The sequence below is a fragment of the Mus caroli genome, chromosome 2, assembly GCF_900094665.2.
Source record: "Mus caroli chromosome 2, CAROLI_EIJ_v1.1, whole genome shotgun sequence".
Lineage (NCBI taxonomy): Eukaryota > Metazoa > Chordata > Mammalia > Rodentia > Muridae > Mus > Mus caroli.
In genome coordinates this window covers 3,126,156-3,150,675 of record NC_034571.1, presented here as the reverse complement: position 1 = coordinate 3,150,675, position 24,520 = coordinate 3,126,156, and the positions used below count along the sequence as shown (strand labels likewise).

Here is a 24,520-nt window from a genome sequence, read left to right as displayed (position 1 = left end):
ACTGTCTAAAGAGGAGAGGAGGGCTCCATGGACATTCTGAGGGCGCTCACACACTGTCTAAAGAGGAGAGGAGGCTCCATGGACATTCTGAGGGCGCTTACACACTGTCTAAAGAGGAGAGGAGGCTCCATGGACATTCTGAGGGCGCTTACACACTGTCTAAAGAGGAGAGGAGGGCTCCGTGGACATTAAATATCTTCAAGCAGAGGCAGCGATGAGCTAAAATCCAAGTAACAGACGAGATGTGGATGGGAGAAAGCCGGCAACAGCAAGGCGCAGGCTAACAAAGGCATGCTCTCTGTCCAGAAGTTGGGATGCACACAGGAAATGCTTAAAGTATGGACAGAAATAGTATTCTAAACTATGACAAATGTGAAAATAAAAACCACACTTAGCTTTTCTTTCATCTGAATGTCGATACATTTGCCTATTTAACATTTTTTTACTGCATGCCAGGTGCTGCTCTAAGCACTTAACAAATATTGACTCACTTTCTCTACAGTTAATAATCTTATAAGAACATCTGTCCCCTTTTCACCGTGAAGAAACTAGAGAATAGCCCGGAACTGAGTAACCTGCCCAAGGGTACAGGACCTTGTAAGTACTAAATCTGAAAGGCAAACCCAGACAGGCAGTGGAAACCAGCGTCTCCGCACTGTCAGCTGACTCCATTGTAGTCACTGACACGTGCGGAGTGCAATGTAACTGAGAGACTGACACACTTTTGTCTTAGTTAATTTTAATTATTCAAATAACCACATGCGGCTAGTGGCTGCCACATGGGCAACTCGCATGACTGCCCAGTGAATCATGCTGTTCGTCTAGCGAGAGGAAGTCTTTCAGGTCATCCCCCACACTCAATTGAAGCAAGTAATCAATCCAAAGGTAGCCCTTGAAAAAGCAAAGAGTTCTAAGCTATGGCTGAATCCTTCCTGCCTGATTCAAATGCTGCCCTCTTCAAAGGCTCTCTACTACCATGGTCTATGCAATGGCACATGAGCCAATGAGCCAATAAAAGGCTCAGGACTCTGAGATAATATTTTTCTGAGAAAAAGAAAAGCTCATATGATCTGAACTAAATATATTTCCTGAATACAGCCTTGATAAAACTTTTTATCAATTAACTTTGCCTAAAATACACACAATTCTGACTTCAAATGTTCTATTTCTAAATTTAAAAACAAATCGCTTTGCCTTGAGTTTTCAAAATACAAGTAAACAGGCACTATCTTAGTTAATTAGGGTTTCTACTGCTGTGAACAGACACCGTGACCATAGCAACTCTTAAGAAAGGACAACATTTAACTGAGGCTGCCCTACAGGTTCAGAGGTCCAGTCCACTGTCATCGCGGTGGGAAGCATGGAGGTATGCTATGCTATGGAGCAGCACTGGAGAGGTAGCTGGAGTTCTGCATCCTGATCAGCAGGCAGCAGGAAGAAGACAGAGACTGCGCCTGCCTTGGGCATTGGAAACCCCAAAGTACACCCCTAGTGACATACTTCCTGCAACAAAGTCACACCTAATGGCACTCCATTACCATTCAGATATGAGTCTACAGGGCCATTCTTACTCAAATCACCACAGAGGCTGTCACAGAAATGTATCTAACCGCCATCCAGGAGGCCATCAGCCACCTGAGAGATCGGCATAACAGACACAACAGTGAAGCAACAGTAACAAGCTCAACAAAACACTAACAGCAGGCCAGAGGTCAATCTTGCAGGGTATCAGCCTGACCCAGCCAGTCTTCCAGTATTACGTCCCACTCAGTGCTCACAACACTCTTGGTCTTGGAGTAAGGCCCCAGCGTCACCCTTACTGTTCAGAACCTGACGCACACAAATCCAGGTGCCCTGTCTGTCCAGAGACTGGGCTCTTAAACAACCCTCCTATGTGGCCTTTCCTGTTGTAATCACTCGCATAACTGCAGCACTCAGCAGTGAACCATGAAATTCCCCAAACTGACTCAGATTTACACAAGAACCTAACTTTCTGAGACAACAAAGAGATATGTATTCACTTTATATACATATGAGTGTGTGTGCAAAAAGCAAACAGTCAAATGAGCATCAGGAGCTACTAGTGTTGCCTAGAAGGTACTGCAAAAACAAAAAAGCTATTTTCGGAAACAAAGTAGGTTAAGAGGTGTATAAGCTCTGTACACTAAGAGCAGTGTGAGATCTTGGAAAACAGACATTCACAGACTTCCATGAAGCCACACGATGGCAAAACAAGATCACAGATCATCAATATTCCCACCACCACATTGCAATGATCGTATTTGTGTTTCTCCTTACTAAAAATGTCAATATCATCACAAAAGAAAGCTGTATCATTAAAAGGCTTTATATATTTAAGTGACACTTTTACTTCTTGTCTTAATCTTTACCACATTGGATACCAAATCACTTAGAATTCTATGATGATAGATGTAGGGTTGATGCCCGTGCCGCTGGCGCCCAGAAGCCCGGGTTTCTCTATCTCCAACTGCACTGTTTCCATCCTCACAGTTTACATCATGGCTGCTGCAATTGGAACAACAGCACTCACATTCCAGATCAAAGAAGGCTATCACATAGCAGAGCAGAACATCTCAAAGGCAAACTCTCCCAGCCATCTGCCAGGCATTGGCTTATAAAAGCTAAGAATGCCATCAGGTAGCATCTGAGACTTACAGAAACACTTCCCCCACCTCTTTGATATATCTACCAAGTATTTTAAACTTGTCTTGAGTTATCAATTTCTTTGTTCTGAAAAACTATAAAACTTCATGACATATAACACTGCTTCCACATTGGGACATGGAATGTGGGTTTAAATCTTGTTCCCCCATGATTATTCAAAACGGCTTCAGAATAAACTATCTCTTATCCCCCTTAAGGTGGAAGCCATGGGTTTTCTGCATCAACAAAAGTTTTCATCAAAAGAACTGATGTTTGCAAAGATAAACATATTTAGCCTGCATCCTCCTTGGCTTTCTGTTGCTATGACAGATAACACCAGTCAAATCCAACTTGGGGGAGGAAAGGGCTTATCTGGCTTAAGAGGTCCATCATTGGGAAAAGCCAATGCAGGAACTCAAGGCAGGAACTCAATGCAGGAACAAAAGTAGAGATCATGAAAGTATGGCTACAGCAGGGCGTGGTGGCGCACGCCTTTAATCTCAGCACAGCAGCCTGGCAGCGGCAGGCAGATTTCTGAGTTCGAGGCCAGCCTGGTCTACAAAGTGAGTTCCAGGACAGACAGGGCTACACAGAGAGACCCTGTCTCAAGAAAAGAAAAAAAAAATGAAAAAACATTACTCACTGCCTTGCTTCCTTATAAAATGTTTATAAGTTTTTATGTTAAAATTTTACAAACATGTTCTTTGGAAAGAAATGAAGAGTCTGAATCATTCAGGTCCAATCACATTTAGCACATCTCTGTTTGACAAGTTAGAGAACGATATACTATTCTCAAGGATGTTAACCCTTTGGGTGTTTAACTGTGAGGTTTTAATGAGGAAGCAGCCCCTGGACACCCAGAGCCCCAGGACTCATCTTTAATGTACAACTGGACAGTACGCCAGTTTGACAGGTCAGTCTGCTCAACAGTAAGGACACTACTGGCTGTGCTGGGGCGGCCCAGAAGCAGATGCAGGCCAAGCACTCAGAGGAAACTGTGGTGGTTTATTTGCTGGTGAGCATACTAAAGAATTGCTTACTCCTTCCACGTCCCTGTTTCACAAGGCTAGACTGTTCTCCCCTGTCCCTGAAGGCCGCGCATCAGAACACCCTGCCCGCTAAGTTACTCCGACTAGCAAGTCCTCAGTTAAGACTGTCTGTCCTAAGGACTGTAGCTCACTAGTCACTGAACTGTAAAACTCTTTCTTTGCCCAAGATACTCTAAGCCACTCCCTAGCAGGCTGTAAGTCTGTTTACAATCCTGTACCAAAGAAAACTGACAATGAAAACTTCACAAACCATTTATTATAATTATTTCATCCTCAACTTTGACATCCTAGTGCAACGTCTTCAAAACCATCGGGATAATCTCCCATGCGCTGTGTAAAGACTGCCTTTGTATTACTCCGGTGCTGAGTTCTATCCCGCAAAGATCTGAGTATAGGCAGGGTGATTTTGTGAAGCATTGCCAGCCTCGGTGTTCTGTAAACATCTTCTCCATCACCTTCTGGTTGGTTTAATGAAGAGCAAAATGGCATACAGAAAGCAGGAGAGGGCAGGTAGGACTTCCGGGGAGAAATGGAGGAAGCTCTGGGACCAAATCTGAAGGAAAGGTAACTAACAACCCACATGGCAGAACTGAGTGACTGAATAAGCAGGTTATTTAAGGTATATGAGCTAGCTGGGAAATAGCATAAGCTAAGTAAATACATCTCTGTGTCATAATTCAGGAACTGGAGAGTCAGAGACAGTAGGACAATAACACACTCCTTTTTCTATCTTATTTACTAATGTTAATGTGAGCACAGAATTTAAAAATACTACTTTGACTTTGTATTACCCACATTCACATTACATTAAAAGGAGTGTCATTTTAAACACTTTAAGATATTTAATGTGTGTGTGTGTGTGTGTGTTCCTCCCCTGTATTTTAAATTGTCTTTCAGTTATCTACATCAGTGGTTCTCAACGTTGGGCCAAGACCCGTATGGGGGTCAAATGACCCTTTCTCAGGGGCTGCATATCATATATTTACATTACAGTTCTTAACAGCAGCAAAAGTACAGTTATTGAGTAGCAGCATCAATAATTCTATAGTTAGAGGTCACCACAACATGAGGAACTATATTACAGGGTCATAGAATTAGGAAGGGTGAGAACCACTGATGTGCATTATTTTAAAATAGCTAGAAAGCTGCCTACTCACTAAGAGTACCTTCTGCTCTTACAGAGGACCTGAGTGCAGATCCCAGCACCCATGTCTGGCAGCTCACAATTCCACCTGCCTGTAATTCCAGCTGCAGGTGACCTGATGCTCTTCTTCTCTCCAAGAGCATCTGTACTTACTCATGTGCACACATCCACACAGATACACACACACATACATACTCATACCCACACAGATACATACATACATACATACATACATACACACACATACTTGAACATCTTTTTTTTTAAAGATTTATTTATTTTATATGAGCACACTGTCACTGTCTTCAGACACACCAGAAGATGGCATCAGATCCCACTACAGATGGCTGTGAGCCACCATGTGGTTGCTGGGAATCAACCTCAGGCCCTCTGGAAAAACAGTCAGTGCTCTTCACCACTGAGCCATCTCTCCAGCTCCACACATACTTTAAAAATAATCAAAATAAGTCTTTTCAAACAATCATTTCATTTAAATGAGAAAATACAACAGTATTTTACAAAGGAATAAAAGTAATAAGTATTAATGGTGTAATTAACACAATTAGAAAAAAGGTCTAAAAAAACTTCTCAGAAGAAAATTGTTGCCGGTGGTGGTGGTGGCAGCGGCGGTGCACGCCTTTAATCCCAGCACTTGGGAGGCAGAGGCAGGCGGNCTTCTGAGTTCGAGGCCAGCCTGGTCTACAGAGTGAGTTCCAGGACAGCCAGGGCTACACAGAGAAACCCTGTCTCGAAAAAGCAAAAAAAAAAAAAAAAAAAAAAAAAAAGAAAATTGTTTTATAAACTTTCTTTCCCAGATAGAGAAAATTCTACCTGAACCAAATCACTATCTGAAAACAAAAGCTAGAGTCACCTTAATATGACATAGCTTTTGGCAGTATTCTTTCTATATTCATATGGTATTTCCTGGTACTTAGGAGATACACAGACATACTTTCAAAGACAAGAAAAACAGTATTAGGGTTAGAGAATTGGCTCAGTGGTTAAAAACATATTTTCTTGCGAGGGTGGGGGTGGGGGGGGTCGTTTCCAGCACCTACATGGAAACTTACCACCTCCTCGGGTACCAGATACACTTGTGGTACACAAAAATGCATGCAGGCAAAAAACCTATATACACAAAATAATAAATCTTTAAAAATGTAAAAAGAAAAAAAGGAGAAGAGGAAAAAGAAGACGACGACAACCAGTATTATCCTCTGTCCTAGGTACATCCCAAGTAATTGTAATTAGAAACTTAAAAACTAGGAGAAACATTCCAACCAAACGTTCTGACTGTAAAGGTCAAATTATGAATCTGACATTTTCAAACAGATTGAGAGTACATTAATTATATTCTCCTGAAACAGTAAACGTAGTAAGAATTTTCTAGTGCTTTATTATTAAAATCCTACCACTTATAAAGGAACGTGTTCTACTTCAGAAAGAAAAAAGAAAGCAGGAAACAGGAAGCAGAGAACTACAAAGGACCTCAAATAACACAATCACATCCCAAAGGAAACAATGACTGCGCCTCTCTCTGCCTTTGAGATGCAATGATGCTTGATCATGTAAATATCATGCTTTACAGTAAGACAAGTAATAAGACAATTTCCATGAGCTATGTTTTTTAGTTCTACTGTTTTGTAGATGATAGAACTGCATGTCACAGTATCACTTTACAGTGTTGTTGCAAATCCGTTTACTTGGGATACTTGGAGTCTCATAATCTTTATTTTCAAATCCTAAATATGCCATGTTAAAATATTTTAAAGTCTGCATTTACCATCATCTGAAGTATAGTTTCATTAGCCAAGTCTATAAAAATAGAATGTTCTAATACAGAGCACAGCCTCATGAAGCCCTGTAGGCCCACCTGGGAGTCGACTAACTCATACATGTGACCCACAGACTAAATGAGTGAGAGAGCCAGTCATCACCTGATGGCCTGCAGAGGCTGAAAACCCATCCCTGGTTATCACTTTAAAAGTTTACTACTCCAAACATTCAAAAAGCAAAACCAGGCATGTACTTCTTCTAAGCAGAGGTGATTCGCTCATTTTAAGACAGGTAAGTCAGGCATGCAATTTAAAGTAATTTACTATCTTCTAATATATCTCAGGCATATGTTCTAAGTACATGACTCATTTACATATAATCAGTGATGAAGCATATAATTTAAGCAGGAAAAAGTGGCTGTTCACTAAGACAGACAAACTCACCATGCACTGGCCAAGTTCTTAATTTATTCCTATTATTTTATCAGCTACTCACAGAAATAAGAACCGCCTACTTCTGCCCTATTGCAAGCAGACGTCTAGCTTGCCCCTTCTAATTCTGCTGTGATTATATTTTAAGATTAAGAGGATTACAGTAATGACTTGTCTACCCCCAAAACCCCTAATGCAAGAAGAGGCTCTCTGCGATGTGAAAACACTGTCACAGCAGAGTGTAATAACTCCCCCTTGGCCTCTGTACCTTCTAATAAAATAATATGCTTCTAATTTTGTGCTTAGAATGGGATCCTGAGCATGCTAGCAATCATGCCGTGCCATGCTACCTGGACTTTTTCAGACACTGTAATAAAGCAAGAATGTAAAAGCACGCGTGAAATCAGAATGTACATAGCTGTCCTTCAGCTCGATCCTTATCTAAGTGCCTCAGAGTGCCCTGCTCTGCTGTTCACTCTGCAGATGGACGCTCGCTCCTACCTTCCTTCGCTGTGGCTGCCTTCTGCCTGGTCGGTGTCACCAGCTCCTTTACAAGCTGCAAGACTTGAATCATTGCTAGTTAACAAGCCAGAGGCTCCAGCTGCTTCCACTAGCGATGCAACAGGTTTCATCATCAGGAGCTTAACACATTTCTGCTGTCTGACGCCCAGCACAAGCACAATTCAACTTCAGAGCAAAGGATGCTTTGCCTAGCTACGATGAAGCCTGGGAGCAGCTAACAGAAAACAACGCAAAGCTCGTCTTCCTGAGCATTTCAGCATATGTGAGAATGCCATCCCCCAAATCAAACCACTCACACACCAAACTGGGGAATCTGTAAATCTGTAAATCTGTAAGCACAGCAAACAGCACTCTCGCAAAAGCCACGACAAGAAAAACCAGGTCTATGTTATGAATTCTCAAACCGTATCACAAATGCTATGTGCAAATTTTTAAGTAAAACCAAAATACCTTGTACCGTCAAAGCTTTAATACTTTCTTCCAATTTCTCAAAAGCCTTATATTGAATCAGAAAATGCAGATTAAAAATAAAATCTATCTTGCTAACTCCAACCTCCCAGATTTGCATAAAAGATACAGAGCCTCAAAAATATCCTATAATTTCCTCTCCCCTCCCTCCTCTCTTTCTTCCCTTCCCCTCCCCTCCTCCTAACAGCTCTGAATTCTCAGTACATGAATACAAGGCTAAGTTCACATACACACAGAAATTCTCCACAGAGTCTACAGATTCACTGGTCTCAACCACAGAGACATGAACCAGAGAATTCAAAACAAGCAAAATCATTGCTTTGCTACGGAATGGCTTCAACAGCAGAACTGCAGCAATACTCAATGAATATTTAATACCTGTGTTCACATTCCATTTCTCACACTGCCCTTCTCAGAGTGAACTACAGTAACTAAGGAGGAGGGAGGGAGGGAGGCATCTGGGTTAACACTGCTAGAGGTTGTATTTATTAAAGTCACTCCAGAGCCGCAATCCATCCCCTCTAGCTGCATCACCAACTCTCACAGTTCCCTCTCCTTCCTGTGTATCCTTTTGATATAATATATATATTTTTTGTTTGTTTGTTTGTTTGTTTGTTTGTTCGAAACAGGGTTTCTCTGTATAGCNCTGGCTGTCCTGGAGCTCACTTTGTAGACCAGGCTGGCCTCAAACTCAGAAATCCGCCTGCCTCTGCCTCCCGAGTGCTGGGATTAAAGGCGTGCGCCACCATGCCCGGCTCCTTTTGATATTTTTAACATCATAAAATAAAGGATCCCAGCAAGAATCCGAGGCAGCTCCTTTGTCTTCAGATAGACAGTTGATGAGTGACTTGTTTTCCATTCTTCAGCTGAGGCACACAATGAATCCACAAGGTGGGTTGGTTAAATACATACATACATACATACATACATACATACATACATCTTTCTCTGCTCCTCTGTAAAACTGCATAGCTTTAGGATCCACAGCAAAGCTTTCAGCTCTTCTGTGAAAGAGCCTCAGCATGTGCACATATATCCACTCATGACACGACCACCATCTGGTGTTAACTCTGAGAAGACAGCACTACACACCTATGACAGCAGGAAATGGTTGCAAAGAAAAGAAAGCACAAGGCAGCCACCGATAGTTGCCGACAGATCTCAGGGGTAGACTGTTTCGAGCACAAGGCCCTAGGCTGGGTCCAGGCTAGAAGGTCGTCAGTAGGAAGTAGGGGGAGTTGGAGGCTGACACATTCAGAAAGGTCAAAGCACCTTTAATTAAATGTGGCCTTTTAAGTAAATCCCTTCCAAGACTAGATAGAAACAAATCAACTCAAGTCCCTCTGCCTAGCACCTCATTTCCCAGGGCAGTTTTGAACAGATAATAGGCATGAAATACCCAGCACCTTTCTTCTGGAGACAAAGATGAACAGTAACCAACCTTCCGTTCCCACCCTAGGCCAAGAAATGATTGAGCAGACATTTTACCCCTGAGCAGCAGGCCCAGCCAGCCCTGAAAGGTCGGCCCCTTCCAATAGTCTTCCTTCCACAGCCCTGAAGGGATAGATGGTACATTTTCCTCTCAAAAAACACGGTTGATGAAAAGATTACAGAATTCCTTTTTCCATAAATATCAGTTGCATTATCCCACCCCACTGGCTTAGTTTTGATTTGAAATGAAAATTGTCACTACAACACACTAACTACCAAGAACATTTGAAAAACTCCCCTTCAAATGATCCTAACATTAGGTAAAGACTAAGGGCCTCTGTTCTAGAGAAATGTCACAGGAAATGCTAACTGTACAAGAATAAGTAAGCATAGAAGGTACAATATACAAGGACCCCAATACACATGCACACACACACACGTTCACTCACATGCACATACGGAGTGAGCAGAAAAAGAAAAATATCAAACTGGTACCAGTAATTTTTCTTCTAAAGAATGTTTCTCAACCTGAAGGACTCTTTAACAGGAGTCGTCCAGACCACCTGGAACCCAGATACTTATACTATGATTCATAACCTAGCAAAATTTTTATGGCTGGAGTCACCAGAACATGAGGGTAGTGGCTGAAGGTTGTAGGCTCTTAGGGAGTGGCACTATTCAGCGATGTGGCCTTGGATTAGGTATGGTTTTGTTGGAGGAAGTGGGAGAAAGGCTTTGAGGTTTCAGAAGCTTAAGCCAGGCCTAGTGTTTCAGTCTCTTCCTGCTGCCTGCAGATTCAGATGCAGACCTCTCAGCTACCTCTCCAGTACCAGGTCTGCCTGCACTCCACCTGTTCTGCTTCGGGCCATGAGGATAATGGACTAAACTCTGAATGGTAAGCCCACCCCAATCAGATTCTTTCCTTTATACGATTTGCCTGTCACAGTGTCTTTCACAGCAATGAAAGACAATGAGGAACTGCATTAAAGGATCCCAGCATTAGACTAGTGGATTGGTTGAGAACCACTGCTGTACAGAGAGCAGCATTACTGAGACATGTTTAGTACTACGTTTTGCTCTATTTTTACAGTAAATATAATCTACTATTTCACAATATTTCTTTTAACAGAGGGAAACACCTTTGTGCTGACAAAGTTCATTATCTTATTGAGAACTGTACATGTGGTCTTACCCAGCACTGGGCTCTCTGCCTGCTCAACCCTCACCTCCAGGTAAGATGTTGGTGGCACTACAGTCCCAGAGCACCAAACTGCTTCACTGACTGACTGACTGATTGATTGATTGATTGATTGTCTGATTGACCTGTTTATGTATGTATTTATATATTTAGGACTTGAGGCCTGCTCCACAACAATGAATTTCGTGCCTGGTACTGTAACCCTGGTCAGTGGAGAGAGTGGAGCGACGCATGGCTTGGCAAGTGCTGAGAGGAGGAGAATGAGGGCTCAGCCCTAAACGGGGCATCTGTGTGATGCTCTCCCCCACACACACACACAACCCAGGGACCTCACAGAAGAGGGAGACAGGGAGGAGTGCTACTAAGTGCCGTCTTCTGGGCCTCCCATGGCCACCACACTCATGAGCTCACAACAGCTGTGGTTCATCTGCACAAACCTTGTACAAGATCAAGCCTGCCAAAATCCTAGGACATATGGGTAGACGGTCTCTGGCACCGTGCCCTGCTGAAAAGCTAATGGTAATTGGTAGCTCCCTAGGGAGAGCACTCATTTTTGAAGATGTGGCCAAAATCCCGATCCTGTGGACAACCTCACACCCATGCTCATGAGGGAAGCACTAACTGGAGAGGAGGGATGTGCTAGGGAAGGGGTGACAGGAGCTGAGGAGAGGAACAGGTGGTAGAAACAATTACAATAATTGTCTCTATGTTAAAAATCTATTGGAGCTTAGAAGGCAGAAAACATAGTTGCCTTGCAAGGAGCCACATGCAGAAGCCATGAGCTGCTGGATTCTGCAACAGAGAAAGTCTTCCTTGTTACCCAGAAAGCCTGTCTGCTTCCTACCTTAGTACTTCCTTGTATTATCATCCCCCAAACCAGTAACTTTCTGGTACCCCCAAAGTGTTGACTTCCTTCTTCTCACCATCATATCCAAATCCCAGAAAGGAGACAACAGGAAGAGAGAGACGCAATGATTAGAAACAAGAGCACTGTCTCCTCTGCCCAGTCACACAGCCTGACACCATCCAACTATTTTGTTCAGATGAAACTACTGGACAAAGACATTTCAGGTGAAGGGATGGATATCAGATTGATATCAATAGTGAATGATAGAAAAACTAGCTAGACAAAAGAAAGAAATCTTTTCCCAATGCTTCTCACTCATCAGAAGAAAAACAAAACAAAAAGATCTGGTCTCTCATAAATTACTCCTCTCATTCATTTAGTGAAATAAAATCATAAATTATCCCTGGGGCATCTTGTTTGACCTTCAGCATGAAGAAGTCCAAGAAATCCGTGTACTACTAAAGAGAAACAATAATTTCTGTATGCACAGCATACAGAATAATATTGAATTATTAGTCAATCCAACGGCACAGATTCTTAAGGAATTATAAACTAACATCATAGGTCTTTCTACTCCTCCTTTTGTCAATATGTACCTTTCAGAGATTTTTCTTATTATAAAAATAACACCAAGTTCCAGTGCAGAAAAATAAGAATAAAAAAAGAACTAACATCAAGAAGCAACCTCCCATGTGTGCCATGTGGAATATCTAACAACTTTCTGACTGACCCAGGTACTCTACGCTGCTGATTTAAATGTCCTCGTGTCACACGCGCTCTGTCTGCACAAACGTGTTCGTGTTGCACACACTCCATCCTCCCACTTCATCACATCTTATGCAAGAATCACGGACCAGGGCCCTGGCCCGTGCTCCACATAGGAGCGCTCTACATCTTAGGAACAACAACCCGCGTCTTCTATTCTAGGCAACAGCTTAGGCAACAGTTCACGTAACTGGCCCTTTAACCCATTTTCAAGGCAACATTTTTACTTCCCTGGAAAAGCACTTTAGAATTAAGCTAGTGTCACTCTTCTCCCAAGGGAAAGAAATGTGGGAAGCCACATTCCTTGTGACAAAACAACCTGTAAATACTCAAGATGACACATGGACCACAAATGGGAAGAGACTACTAAAAATCAAATTATAACCCACCTCTAAGTAATAACTTATATTGGGTCAGCAAATTAGTTTGCGGACTTTGCTTCTTCATCATTCCATTGAATCTCTAGAGGAAAAACATGTCATTCTGCCTTAGAATTTCAAAAATCAATCTCTAGAAAGTTGGCATATGAAATACAACAGTATAATAGTAATTATAAAAATAAAACTTGTGGACTATATCTTTTTCTGCACCTAAAATCTGTAACACTGCATGTTCAAATAGTGTTTGAATTCCCTTGAAAATGAACATTGGGCCTACAGTGAGCCTACTGTAGTGTCTATCAAAGCCATCAAATAAACAACACTGTTTTCTTGTTGTTGTTGTTGTTGTTGTTTTGTTTGGGTTTTTTGGTAGTTGATTACCACAAAAGCATATTTCTTTCAAAAAGCACTTAGGTTTGTGTTTACAGCCTTAGAATAAGTAACATCGTAATATTCCCATCCACACACACATACATAAAGCAAGTTAGAGTGCCCACTAACCATAACCTGCTTCCACAAACACCATGAGAGTGAGTGCATGCATACAGACAGCACACACAGACATCTATGTCACCCCCTCATAGGAAGTCTATAGTTTCCCTAGCTCATTAATAAGAGAGAACAGAGATAACTCACGGTGTCCTGGACAGACACCACACTAAGTAGAGCCTCTAATACGTCCTCCAGTTTTGTTTTCTTTCCTTCCTTCCTTCCTTCCTTCCTTCCTTCCTTCCTTCCTTCCTGAAGCCTGTGTCAATCAACTGTCTCTTTTCTATATAGTATACATTACCTCTCCTCTGACCACACAAAATGGCCATGTCCAAAACGTAACATGAAATCTCTACAAATACATAGAGCATGTTCCATTATAAATCTTAAAAGTGCAAAAGGTAACATCCAAGGTTTAAAATCCATGATTTTTCAATAATTCTTCAAAAGAGTTTTTCAGAACGCAAAAGACAACATGCTGAAAACTTTCAGTAGGCCTAACCTAAGGAATTAACTTTAGCAGAAAGGGTACAGGCAAGGTCTTCAGAGAGTCCTTCTATAAAAAAGGTTTTTATCTGAGCCCCTATAGTTGACCAGAAAATAGGAAAATGCTTAAATAAGCCAGGACTCATCAATACCTTTAAGATTATTAATAATTATATAGTTAATTACAGAAACAATTATAGAATTATAACTTAAAATCCATTTATAAAATCCCAGATGTACTAAGAATGAGGTTATATAAAAATATATACTACTTTCAACAGTATCTGATCATTTGCGAATCAGGAGTGGCTTCTTTAACACAGTGGGGTCATAAATGACATTTCCCCCTCTCAAAGAATATTTATTTTAGTACTATTGCCATAGTCTTTAAATGATGCAGAATTCAGTTGAAGAAGATAAAATGGATTACTTCTGATGAGGTTTCTTTTTTTTAATGAAGTGCGGGAACTAGGAAGGTGGCTCAGAGGTAAGAACACTTGTTCCTTGTGGTGGCCTCACTGAGAATGTTTGCCATAAACTCAAAGATTTGACTACTTAGTCACCAGGGAGTGGCACTATTTGAAAGGATGGGGAGGTGTGGCCTTGTTGGAGGAAGTGTGTCACTGGATTTGGGGTTTCAAAAAGCCCAGAATCTCTCTCTTTCTGCTAGAATAACAATGGACTAAACCTCTAAAACTGTAAGCCAGCCCCAGTTAACTGTTGTCCTTTATGAGTTGCCATGGTCATGGTCTCTTCACAGCAATAGAACACTGACCAAGACGCTGCTCTTCCAGAGGACCAGAGTTTAGTTTCCAATATCTATATTGGGCAGCTCACACTGTCTCTAAATCCAATATCAGAGGAGTTCCAGAGGCTATGACACCCTCTTTTGGCTTCCATTGGGAGCCATACACATGAACGTGTGCCCCATCCCCCCCCACACACACACACACACACGAACACATAAATTTTAAAATACACCTTATATATAAAAGTACAAAGTGAGAGTGGACTGAGAGCATGGTGGTCCACACCAATCCCAGCAGGCAGAAGGCAGAGGCAGGAAGATCTCAAAGCTTAGAGGCTAGGCTGATCTCCACAGTAAGTTCCAGGCCGCCCAGTTATGTAGCAAGACTCTCTAAAGAACAAACAAGTGCAAAGTACGACACAGGTGGGGCATCTCCTCCCAGGGAGTCTGCAAACCTACTAATGCACCTACTAATACAGACCTGAACTTGCTGTATTTCCTAACCTTACACTGGGTCTAGATCGCAGATCTTCACTCTGCTCTGCCCTCTTCCTGTTCTCCTGAAGCCTGCAGCTGAGGGAGTCCCCGCATGGCCCACTGAGGCCTGCAGCTGAGGGAGTCCCCGCATGGCCCACTGAGGCCTGCAGCTGAGGGAGTCCCCGCATGGCCCACTGAGGCCTGCAGCTGAGTGAGTCCCTGCATGGCCCTGCTGAGGCCTGCAGCTGAGTGAGTCCCTGCATGGCCCACTNCACTGAGGCCTGCAGCTGAGTGAGTCCCTGCATGGCCCTGCTGAGGCCTGCAGCTGAGTGAGTCCCTGCATGGCCCACTGAGGCCTGCAGCTGAGGGAGTCCTCGCATGGCCCACTGAGGCCTGCAGCTGAGTGAGTCCCTGCATGGCCCTGCTGGCCTCCCTGAGCTCTTGCCCCCCACAGACGCGCGTGCGTTGCCTCCTTTCTAGGAACAATCGCAAACTCCTGGGGTGATATCCATCTTCCCTTCCAGGTCTGCTTCCAAAAGGCCAAGTTTGTTCCTTAGTCTCAGCTCCACTCTGAAGATCAACACAGCAACGGTATAACGGAGAGCCTCAGGAGACACACGAAAACAAAACAACCTTAAATTTATTTCTCCACCTTAAAATTTATGTTAAAATTCAAACATTATGATTCAAACTCCTTTTGGAAACTGTTAGAGTATCATGTACCTCAAAGTTACCACCTTCACCCACGTGAACTGCTTCTTCTTCTTCTGACACCCAAAGACGCTGTCTAGGCTGTGCTCCTCCTGTGTACGTTACTAAGCATTTACTAGTTGTACCTCTACGTGACTACGAACCTGACACTTTCCATTAAACTCACTTTCTGAATCTTACTTAAGGCTCACAGTCTTCATGCTTAGTCACTCCTTTTCCAGCTAAGGAAAATTCAAAGGAAGAAAGAGACAGGTGATGAGAAAGGCTAATCTTTAGTGATGTAATCTCAATTTATGGTTAAGTCTCTGTAACTGTTTTATACAATTTTATACAATTCTGCTAAAAGGAATCTAAGTAAAAGCCAAATACTCTCTCTTTACAAGGTCACCTCATGTTCTAGAAAGATTTCGTTACATTTTTCTTTCTTTGTAATAAATGCAAATAGACACTTAGTAAGGCAGAATAAATTATTTCCACATGCAAGAAATCTGAATCCTGTTTAATCAGTTAAAGAAGAAATGATATGAAGCTCACTGAGAAGGAAGCCTAGCGCTCACCATGCAGTTCCTCCCTCTGCTTCCTGACACAGTGCCCTGAGATGGGAAAATCCCTTTAGAGAAAGGCCCAGACCTAATCCAGGACTTCACACAGCTCAGAAAGACGGCAAGAAGCTATCACAAAGGCTAACACACAGGAGCCGCTACTGTATGTTTATGTAGAAACTTCATCCACACACACAGCATCAGCTCCACTTCTACTCCATTCTTTTATAATCTGAACCATGAGAATTTTTAAGGGCATCATGGCCCCAAATGTCCCACAATTTGATATAAATCTCAGTAAGTACCAAGCATCTGACCATATCTTTTATGTTTTCTGAACATTTAATATCTAAGTGCTTTCGTCCTGTGAGAAGGAAGTAACGTGCAACTGCAGACATGAAGGTAACCCCTTACAGCAGCGGTCCTCAGCCTCCCTAATGCTGGCCCCTTAATACAGGTCCTCATGTTGCGGGGTCCCAACCATGACATTGTTTTCATTGCCGATTTACACTGTAACTTTACATGCATTATGAATCATAACGTAAATATCGGGGATGCAGGACATTTGACATGTGATCCTTGAGAAAGGGCTCTTCAATCAGCAATGGGGTCATGACCCACACGTTGAGAGCCACAGCCTTAGAGGCTTTTGTTTTCATGGGACTTGCTATTTTCTGGGCAGTAGTCATAATACTAGGACATCACATTTCCATTTAACAACAAATGCACACACAATCCTGGCCCAGCACCGTGGCTCAGAGGGTAAAGCTACTGCCAAGCCTGCAGGTCTGTGCTCAGTCTCCAGGACCCACATGGCAGAAGGAGGAAACAGACTCCTACAAGTCGTCCTCTGACCTTCACTTGGTATGGCATGCACACACATACAATAGACAGACAGACAGACAGACAGACACGACATATACTCAAAAAACAAAGCCCACTAATTTGTAGCTCTGTGCCTGAAGTGGGAGCAGAAGCATGGAATAATAGCTAGAAGCCCTGGTCACTGTCTCAGGCCTGCCCCAGCCTCCAGCTCACGCACAGGCTACAGAGAACTTCCTTCATAGAAAATGTACTCTTTCCTTCACTCTCCAAAAACAGAAAAGAAAAAAAAAAAAAAAGGTGCCATTTTCTCTCAGTTTGGAGAAGATGGGCAGAGGCAGGGAAGTCGACTTCACAGTCTAAGGAACGAGACCGTCCGTCTTCTGCATACTGATGGCGCACTGCTTAACAAGAACGTCTACTTATATGAAGTGGAGCGAGTGATAACACAGCTGTCTAGCTGCTGTGTAAGAAGTAGAACTGGACGTCTATGGAGTTCGCTCACCACAGACCACTAAGCAGATGCCCCTTCCTCAGCTGTGCTGTCCACTGTCTTTGATAAACGAGAAATATTTTCAGATAGAAACCCAGTTTTAGAGACATTAGTAAAAAGAATGCAGATTTTTCTAAACATTACATCATTGTGAATCAGACTACAGAAAAAAAACATAAAACTCAAACTTTTTATGAAATCATAAAAGATAAAATAGAGTATTCATTTGAAATATTTATGCCTCTGAGATCTGACTGCCAAGAGAGTACCAATGAACCAGAGAGCATGCAGCTGCATCCTAAATAAAGGGACTTGTGACAGTGGCTTTGACACAGGTGACGTGTTTCCTTACACAGCACAGGGCATACTCCTCTACGACATAACTGAATAAAAACCTCACCAGCCTAATCATAACTAGTCAAGGAGCAAGGCTTCCAAATGATCCAGTCCAAGCCACACACCTCCCAGTAAATATAGGTAGAGGCAGGTGGGTAAACAGCTGGCCATAGGCCAGCAATTAAAGACAGCAAGCCAAGTGCCCTACCCAAAAAGGCTAGTCAGCAGCACAGGTTCCATTCCAAGTCTCCAGAACTCGGGGAAGCTCAGGAGGCCTGCCACTGTGAAACTGTACTCTCAACGGAACGTAAGCTTCTCCTTACGAACCAATTGTCTTCCTAAGGACCACTGCACTCACAAACTCATGGCTGCTGCGGCATCTGCGTGCACAAGATCAGGCCAGCCAGAAATCCCAGCATGGACAGAAAAGGGGCCCATGCTCCAGCAGATGGTCCTACACATGGCACACACAGGCAGCACACAATGGACTCTATGGGAGAGAAGCGGTAGGGCAGAGTCAGGAGAGGGAGGAGAGAGCTCTGACCTAAACATATGATATACGCTATGTAAATCTCAATAAAGAAACAATAAAAAGGAATTAAGTGTCTTGAAAGAAGTCACTCATCTATTACTACAAAAAATTTTTACTAAAGTTGATTAAGATATCAAATCTGTATATATTTTGCAAGATAGTATATGTCTAAAATGTTTTTCTTAATGGCAGGCCTACAAAAACTGGTAAATAACTTAACTGAAGAAATAACGTGTAAATAGCTTGCAATTTTGACCAGTAAACACCATTTTAGCAGCTGGGAAAGCTAGGGCTGCTTTAACATCTGTTTGTGATAAACTCTAGATGACTTTCAATCAAAGGAAACCAGAATCCCACCAAAAATGTCTTACTTATGTGCAAATGTCTTTCATATAGAAGTGTGTAAGGAGAAGAGGGCGAGGGGCAGACAGAGGGGAGGGGAGTAGAAAGAGCGGGCAAACCTGAGTCAGAAGGCTATGGGAACTTGGTGCACTACTTTTATAATTTTTTTTTAAGTTTGGTAAAAGTAACAAAAGTAGAAACAAAAAAATTAAGCTGCCTCCTAAAGTTTAAAAATGTAAAAAAATTATAGCCAAATATACTGTATAAAACTGCATTTGGCTATATTTAGTTCACAACAGAATAACTTATGAGTTATTCCCTTTCTTCTAGCAAGAAGATAAACAAGCTAAAGACCAAATACATTCCCTTTGAGCAGTTGGGATCTAATGATGAAGGGAGGTAGTAACCAAGGAGCTAGCAGAGCTGTGGTCCTGAGAAGCCCATGGCTGGCTGGCGCTCCTCACAGCTCCCGCCTGGTTTACTGCTGTCCATCTGGATAGGAGACAGCAGTCTCAACAGGGGCTGGTGCACACTCTCCTGCCCACAAGCTACCAGGAGAGCTCCTTGTTAACTGACACCTCCAGAGTCCCCACACACTACAACAGATTCCACTCTTACACTAAGAATGACTGCAGCCGCACTGCAGACGTGGGTGGCTCAGTGATAGGTGTACACACACCAGCATTTAAAATACACTCAACTTAGACTCTCTTTAACTTTCAGCCAAGCCGAGGGATGCAGCTTTCCTACTTCTGGTAGACTACTGCTCTAGAAAGAAATGTTAGCCGGTGTTTAGGGGAGTATCTATCCATGACCAAGACTAGCAGAACCCAAAGCTGTCACTGAGGGACTCAATGATCTACTGGATTTATTTTTTTATTGGGTATTTATTTCATTTACATTTCCAATGCTATCCCAAAAGTCCCCAACACGCTTCCCCACCGACTCCCCCACACACCCACTCCCACTTCTTGGCCCTGTCGTTCCCCTGTACTGAGGCATATAAAGTTTGCACAACCAATGGGCCTCTCTTTCCATTGATGGCCGACTAGACCAACTTCTGATTCATATGCAGCTAGAGACACGAGCTGGGGGGTGGGGGGGGGGGTTACTGGTTAGTTCATATTGTTGTTCCACCTATAGGATTGCAGATCCCTTTAGCTCCTTGGGTACTTTCTCTAGCTCGAGAATCGACAAATGGGACCTCATAAAATTGCAAAGCTTCTGCAAGGCAAAAACACCGTCAATAAGACAAAAAGACCACCAACAGATTGGGAAAGGATCTTTACCTATCCTAAATCAGATAGGGGACTAATATCCAATATATATAAAGAACTCAAAAAGGTTCCAGAAAATCAAATAACCCCATTAAAAAATGGGGCTCAGAGCTAAACAAAGAATTCTCACCTGAGGAATACCGAATGGCTGAGAAGCACCTGAAAAGATGTTCAACATCCTTAATCATCAGGGAAATGCAAATCAAAACAACCCTGAGATCTACTGGATTTATAACATTATCCACTAGAACACGCATCAAGCAGACTGTTCCCACTCCACTAGAAAACCACCAAAACCCTACACCAAATGTCAGCCCCATTTCTTTTCCTTGGCTAAATGAGAGATATTTCCTATGCAAAAGTGACCAATTTAAAAAAACAAAAAAACAAAAAACAAAAACAAAACAACCCTCCTCCCACCATCTACGCCAAAGGGCAGGAGCAAACACACCAACATACAACACGTACTCCTGACTGACCCAGTCAGGAGACCAGAACTGACATCCAAACAACTTATAAAACACAGCACTCATTTCAAAGAAAAACTTTCCTGATGAAAGTAAGATACAGTAGAAATTAACATTTGAAAATAGAGAAAACAGGGTTTTAGCATGAAGCTTTACAAAGGACAATTAAGTATAACTTAATTGCTTTTATTTTTGTGCTTTTTTGGTTTAAACATACACATCAAAATATTCAGTAAATACTGTTACTGGCATGTACGAGAACTTTTCTTGCCATAATATCTATTAACAACCCAAGACACCCACTTTCTTATTTCATCTTTGGTTTTACATGATAAAATAAACAAGCTGAATAAATACAAACTATGCAAATATAAAACAGAATAACAATTTAAGTGCTAAAATCAAAGCCTTTTTGTTAGCTGTAATCAAGTTAACAATCCACAATGAAATTCATAACTGTCATAATATCATCACAAGAATTCAGCTCAGAATTTCCTAAAGTACATGCCAGCAAGAACAAGAGCTGGAAAACACAGCGTGAACAAATCTCCAGTCCCAAGGATACCTGAGGACAGCCAGGGCAGGCGGGGAGGACACCCCTTGCTGACAACACGCGATGGCCAAGCCGGCAGTGTGAAGGTGGGTTGTCTCCAACCCACATCTATTTATCCCATGAGCTGCACAAAAATTACTATGTTCTATGTGTTCGATGACATGGAAAGAGCTGGGAAACCTGACAGGTAAATCTATTCTCATATCTAAGTATCCGATCTTTCCTCTGATAACTACATACGTGCTAAGGATGTAGCCAGTATTCATCAGAATCACGCTCACCAAGTCTAGGTTAGAAACCCCATCTAGATCTTGATACCTTCTAACTTTAGTACCTTTAATGCCGTACCTTTTAACCTCAACTACACTTCCATGTGGATTTTGTTTTCAAATCAAGAATTTCTGTTACATTCCATTTCCACTCTCTGTGTTAAGAACTCCCTGTAATGCTCCTTGGGCTACCTGTACTATGGGGGCCTGTTCAAGGACAAACTCTTTTTCTATATAATATCATCAAACTGTCAAGAGAAGAAAATGTAACCTAGTCTGATTCAAAGACAGCTTGAGAAGAACGAAGGTCTAAGCACACACTGGCAAAAGCCAACACTGCCCGAGCCACCAACGTTTTAAGTTTACAGTAAAAGCAAGTGTTTTTCTGAGTAATCTCTCAAGAATGAAATCTTAAATCATGCCCACAACTAAAATCTTCATCACCATAAGCCCTGCCGTGAAGGACCAGGGCCTGGGTCCCTCTGCTCCGGAGTTGTCTGTCACCACGCCCTTCCCAGCTTTGTGATGTTCAGCCACTCCGTGCACCCACCGGTGTGGAGTCAACCTTCCTTTCTCACACCGCTCCATCTACCAGGAACTCTCCACTACACTTTCTACAGGCTTCACAGAAGAGCATCTCTAATGTCATCTAAAACATACTAATGCACAGAAGCTCTACCACAGACTAACACATGCATATCTGTAATATTTAATTTAATAATTAATTTAATGCCTAAATGCCAAAAATCATGTTTGCCCTCAAGGAGCACATGACCTGACAGTACTGAGCATGAGACAGGCACAGCAGGCTTGCCTGGAGAGGGCAGAAGAACAGGACGGTAGCTTTTACAGTAACCTCAGATGTGAGACATGGAGTGTGACTTCATAACAGTGAAAGCCCACGGCAGCCTTCATCTTTGAGGCTCCGCTTCTCAGAAGACAAACACAGAAACACAGTTTACCAAATGCACTAAGACAAAGCACTAAGGTGACACAGCTGTGCCAGAGTATGTTAACACACTCAAATGGATCAAAAGTCACGTGACACAAGTGGCACAAGTGCTCTGCTCCAGGGCAGGAAAAGTGGCAGGAAGCCCTGTCTTGGGGCGGCTGTAAATACAGGCAGAGTCAGCATGCAGGCTCTTCACTCCAACCTGGAGCCCTGTACTGCTCTTCCTCACTATACAACACTGAAAGGCTCCTGCCAACTGTGCTAAAGCCACAGCCTAGAGGGAGATGCTGACCTAAGGCCAGCTGACCTGAGACGGAATCTGGGATGTCTCTAGTGTCACCGTGGAGTTGGGGCTCTGATCCACTAACACAGACCCAATTCTGATCTGTGAGTTAGTTCTAAAGCCAGGCAGACAAAGACCTGTGTGCAAGACGGCAGGGACATCAAAGGAAACTACAGTAGAGTGTGCCTGCAAAGTCACAGAGTGGTGACCAGAGCAGCAATACCAAAACCAGAACCCTGCAGACACACTGGAGAATGTATTGAGTGGTCTAAAAAGACCTCAGAGTAAGCCCTAGGAGATCCTCCGAGACACTAGGACATTCAAACAAACCAACAACAGTACAGTAAACAAAAAGGAGGAAAGCTTATGGACATTTAAAAAAGAACCAACTTTAAATATAACAAACCGAACACTAGCCACGGAAATGTTAAAACAGAACATGTTAGGCCAGTCCACCTCCACCTTCACCCTCACAAAGACCTGACTTCTGTATGGACGAGACACTGAGATCAGAAAATGAAAACACAAGTTACCTGTTCTCAGAAAAACTCATGGAACAATAATGCCAACAGAACTCTAAAACTACATAGACAAGTTTGATTTCAAACTTGTTTTTAACAAGTTTCTAAGTTAAAAAAAAATCTTGCAACTTCACTGTAATGTTTATGAACTCATGAGCATCTTCTCTGGAGCTGGGGTTTCTATGAAATAGCCTCATTCAAGACTTCATGGATGGAACTGAAACGGCACACACAGCCTCCTCCAGCTCTGGATCTGAATGCTCTAGCAATTGATCTGGTTTATTCAAAGAATCCCAGCCAAAAAAAAAAAAAAAAGACACAGTAGATACTTTAAAACTCAATGGTAACTTTCTGAAATTATCTTTAGTAGGAGGTCTCCAACATTTCCCTAAAAACCATGAGAAAAGTTGCCCTAATTCAGATTAAGGCAAACATAACCAACATAAATAATATACAGAAAAGTGTAAACTGACATGCTAATGGGGCAATGCTCACACACAACCCCAGAGTTCCCATAATCACAAAGTCTGTATTTCCAACAGTCACATAGGACCTCACGTAGAGTAAACCAAATCTTTCTTTTTACTCTAAAAGTAAGCACTTACCACAGTAAAATCCAGCTCTCCTAGGCAGACACAACAGAAAATAAGACATATACTGTCCCCTTAAAACTGAGAAGATAAAGTTTTTATCAAACCTGCTAAGTCCAAGATAGCCTTGCTTTCTTGATCTATTAAAAGCGCTGATAGATTGCTGTGGTTTTACATAAATATGATAACCCATGTTGCCCAATGATGAAATTTTATACAATAAAACTTCTCCTGATTATGGCCAGCTACAATATTCCCTTTCATACTTTTAGCATACTTTTTTCATCTTTAGAAAACAGAAAGCCAACAGAAGTCTTTAAATGACAGAAGTACTGAGCTAATAAGCTAGCACCAGGCTCCCTCATCACACCTAACTCTTTAGCATAAACCACATAGCAAAATGTGTCTCTCCTTGACTGAAGAGAAACCCAATTATTCCTTCAGGAAGTGATATAAATGTAACATGATTCTTCTTTTGTTAATAAGTAAACAGTAACAAGGCTGCAGAAATTAAGCCAAGCAGGGTACTTACTCATGACTGCAAACCTCTGTGGGTGGTGTTCCAATCCAGTATTAAACCAAAACCTGCTGTCCAGGGGTTCTCAGAGGAATACATATCCTGTTCTGGAAACAGAACACAAAGAAATCAGTTTTTCTAAATGTCAATATTTAAAGTTTCCTAAAAGGAAATGAAAATAACTTTAATTCAGTTTTTTCTAATATCTCTAGAACCCTCAGTCGTCGTCTCTTAAATATAGAAGATTACTACTAGTCACCATCTGATTCCCAGCTCCCTCTTTCTGAAACAAGGAACTTCAAGAATTAAAAACTATTGAGAAGACAACGGTCATACAGGAGCTTAGTGTGTAGACAACTGCATACAAGAGCTTAGTGTGTAGACAACTGCATACAGGAGCTTAGTGTGTAGACAACTGCATACAGGAGCTTAGTGTGT

At 42.2% G+C, this 24,520-nt stretch overlaps 1 protein-coding gene across 4 annotated transcripts in view; it reads right to left on the bottom strand.

The window, feature by feature from the left end:
- Usp6nl (USP6 N-terminal like) overlaps positions 1–24,520 on the bottom strand; it is a 123,402-nt gene that overhangs the window by 85,948 nt on the left and 12,934 nt on the right. For 3 of the 4 annotated variants that reach the window (XM_021154013.2, XM_021154009.2, XM_029470742.1), the window contains exon 2: positions 24,098–24,189. In XM_021154013.2, coding sequence (XP_021009672.1) covers positions 24,098–24,101 — 4 coding nt within the window. In that variant the 5' untranslated portion in view covers positions 24,102–24,189. Of the gene's footprint in view, positions 1–7,565; positions 8,126–24,097; positions 24,190–24,520 lie in introns of those variants that run through there. The other variant, XM_029470744.1, reaches the window with a different exon arrangement.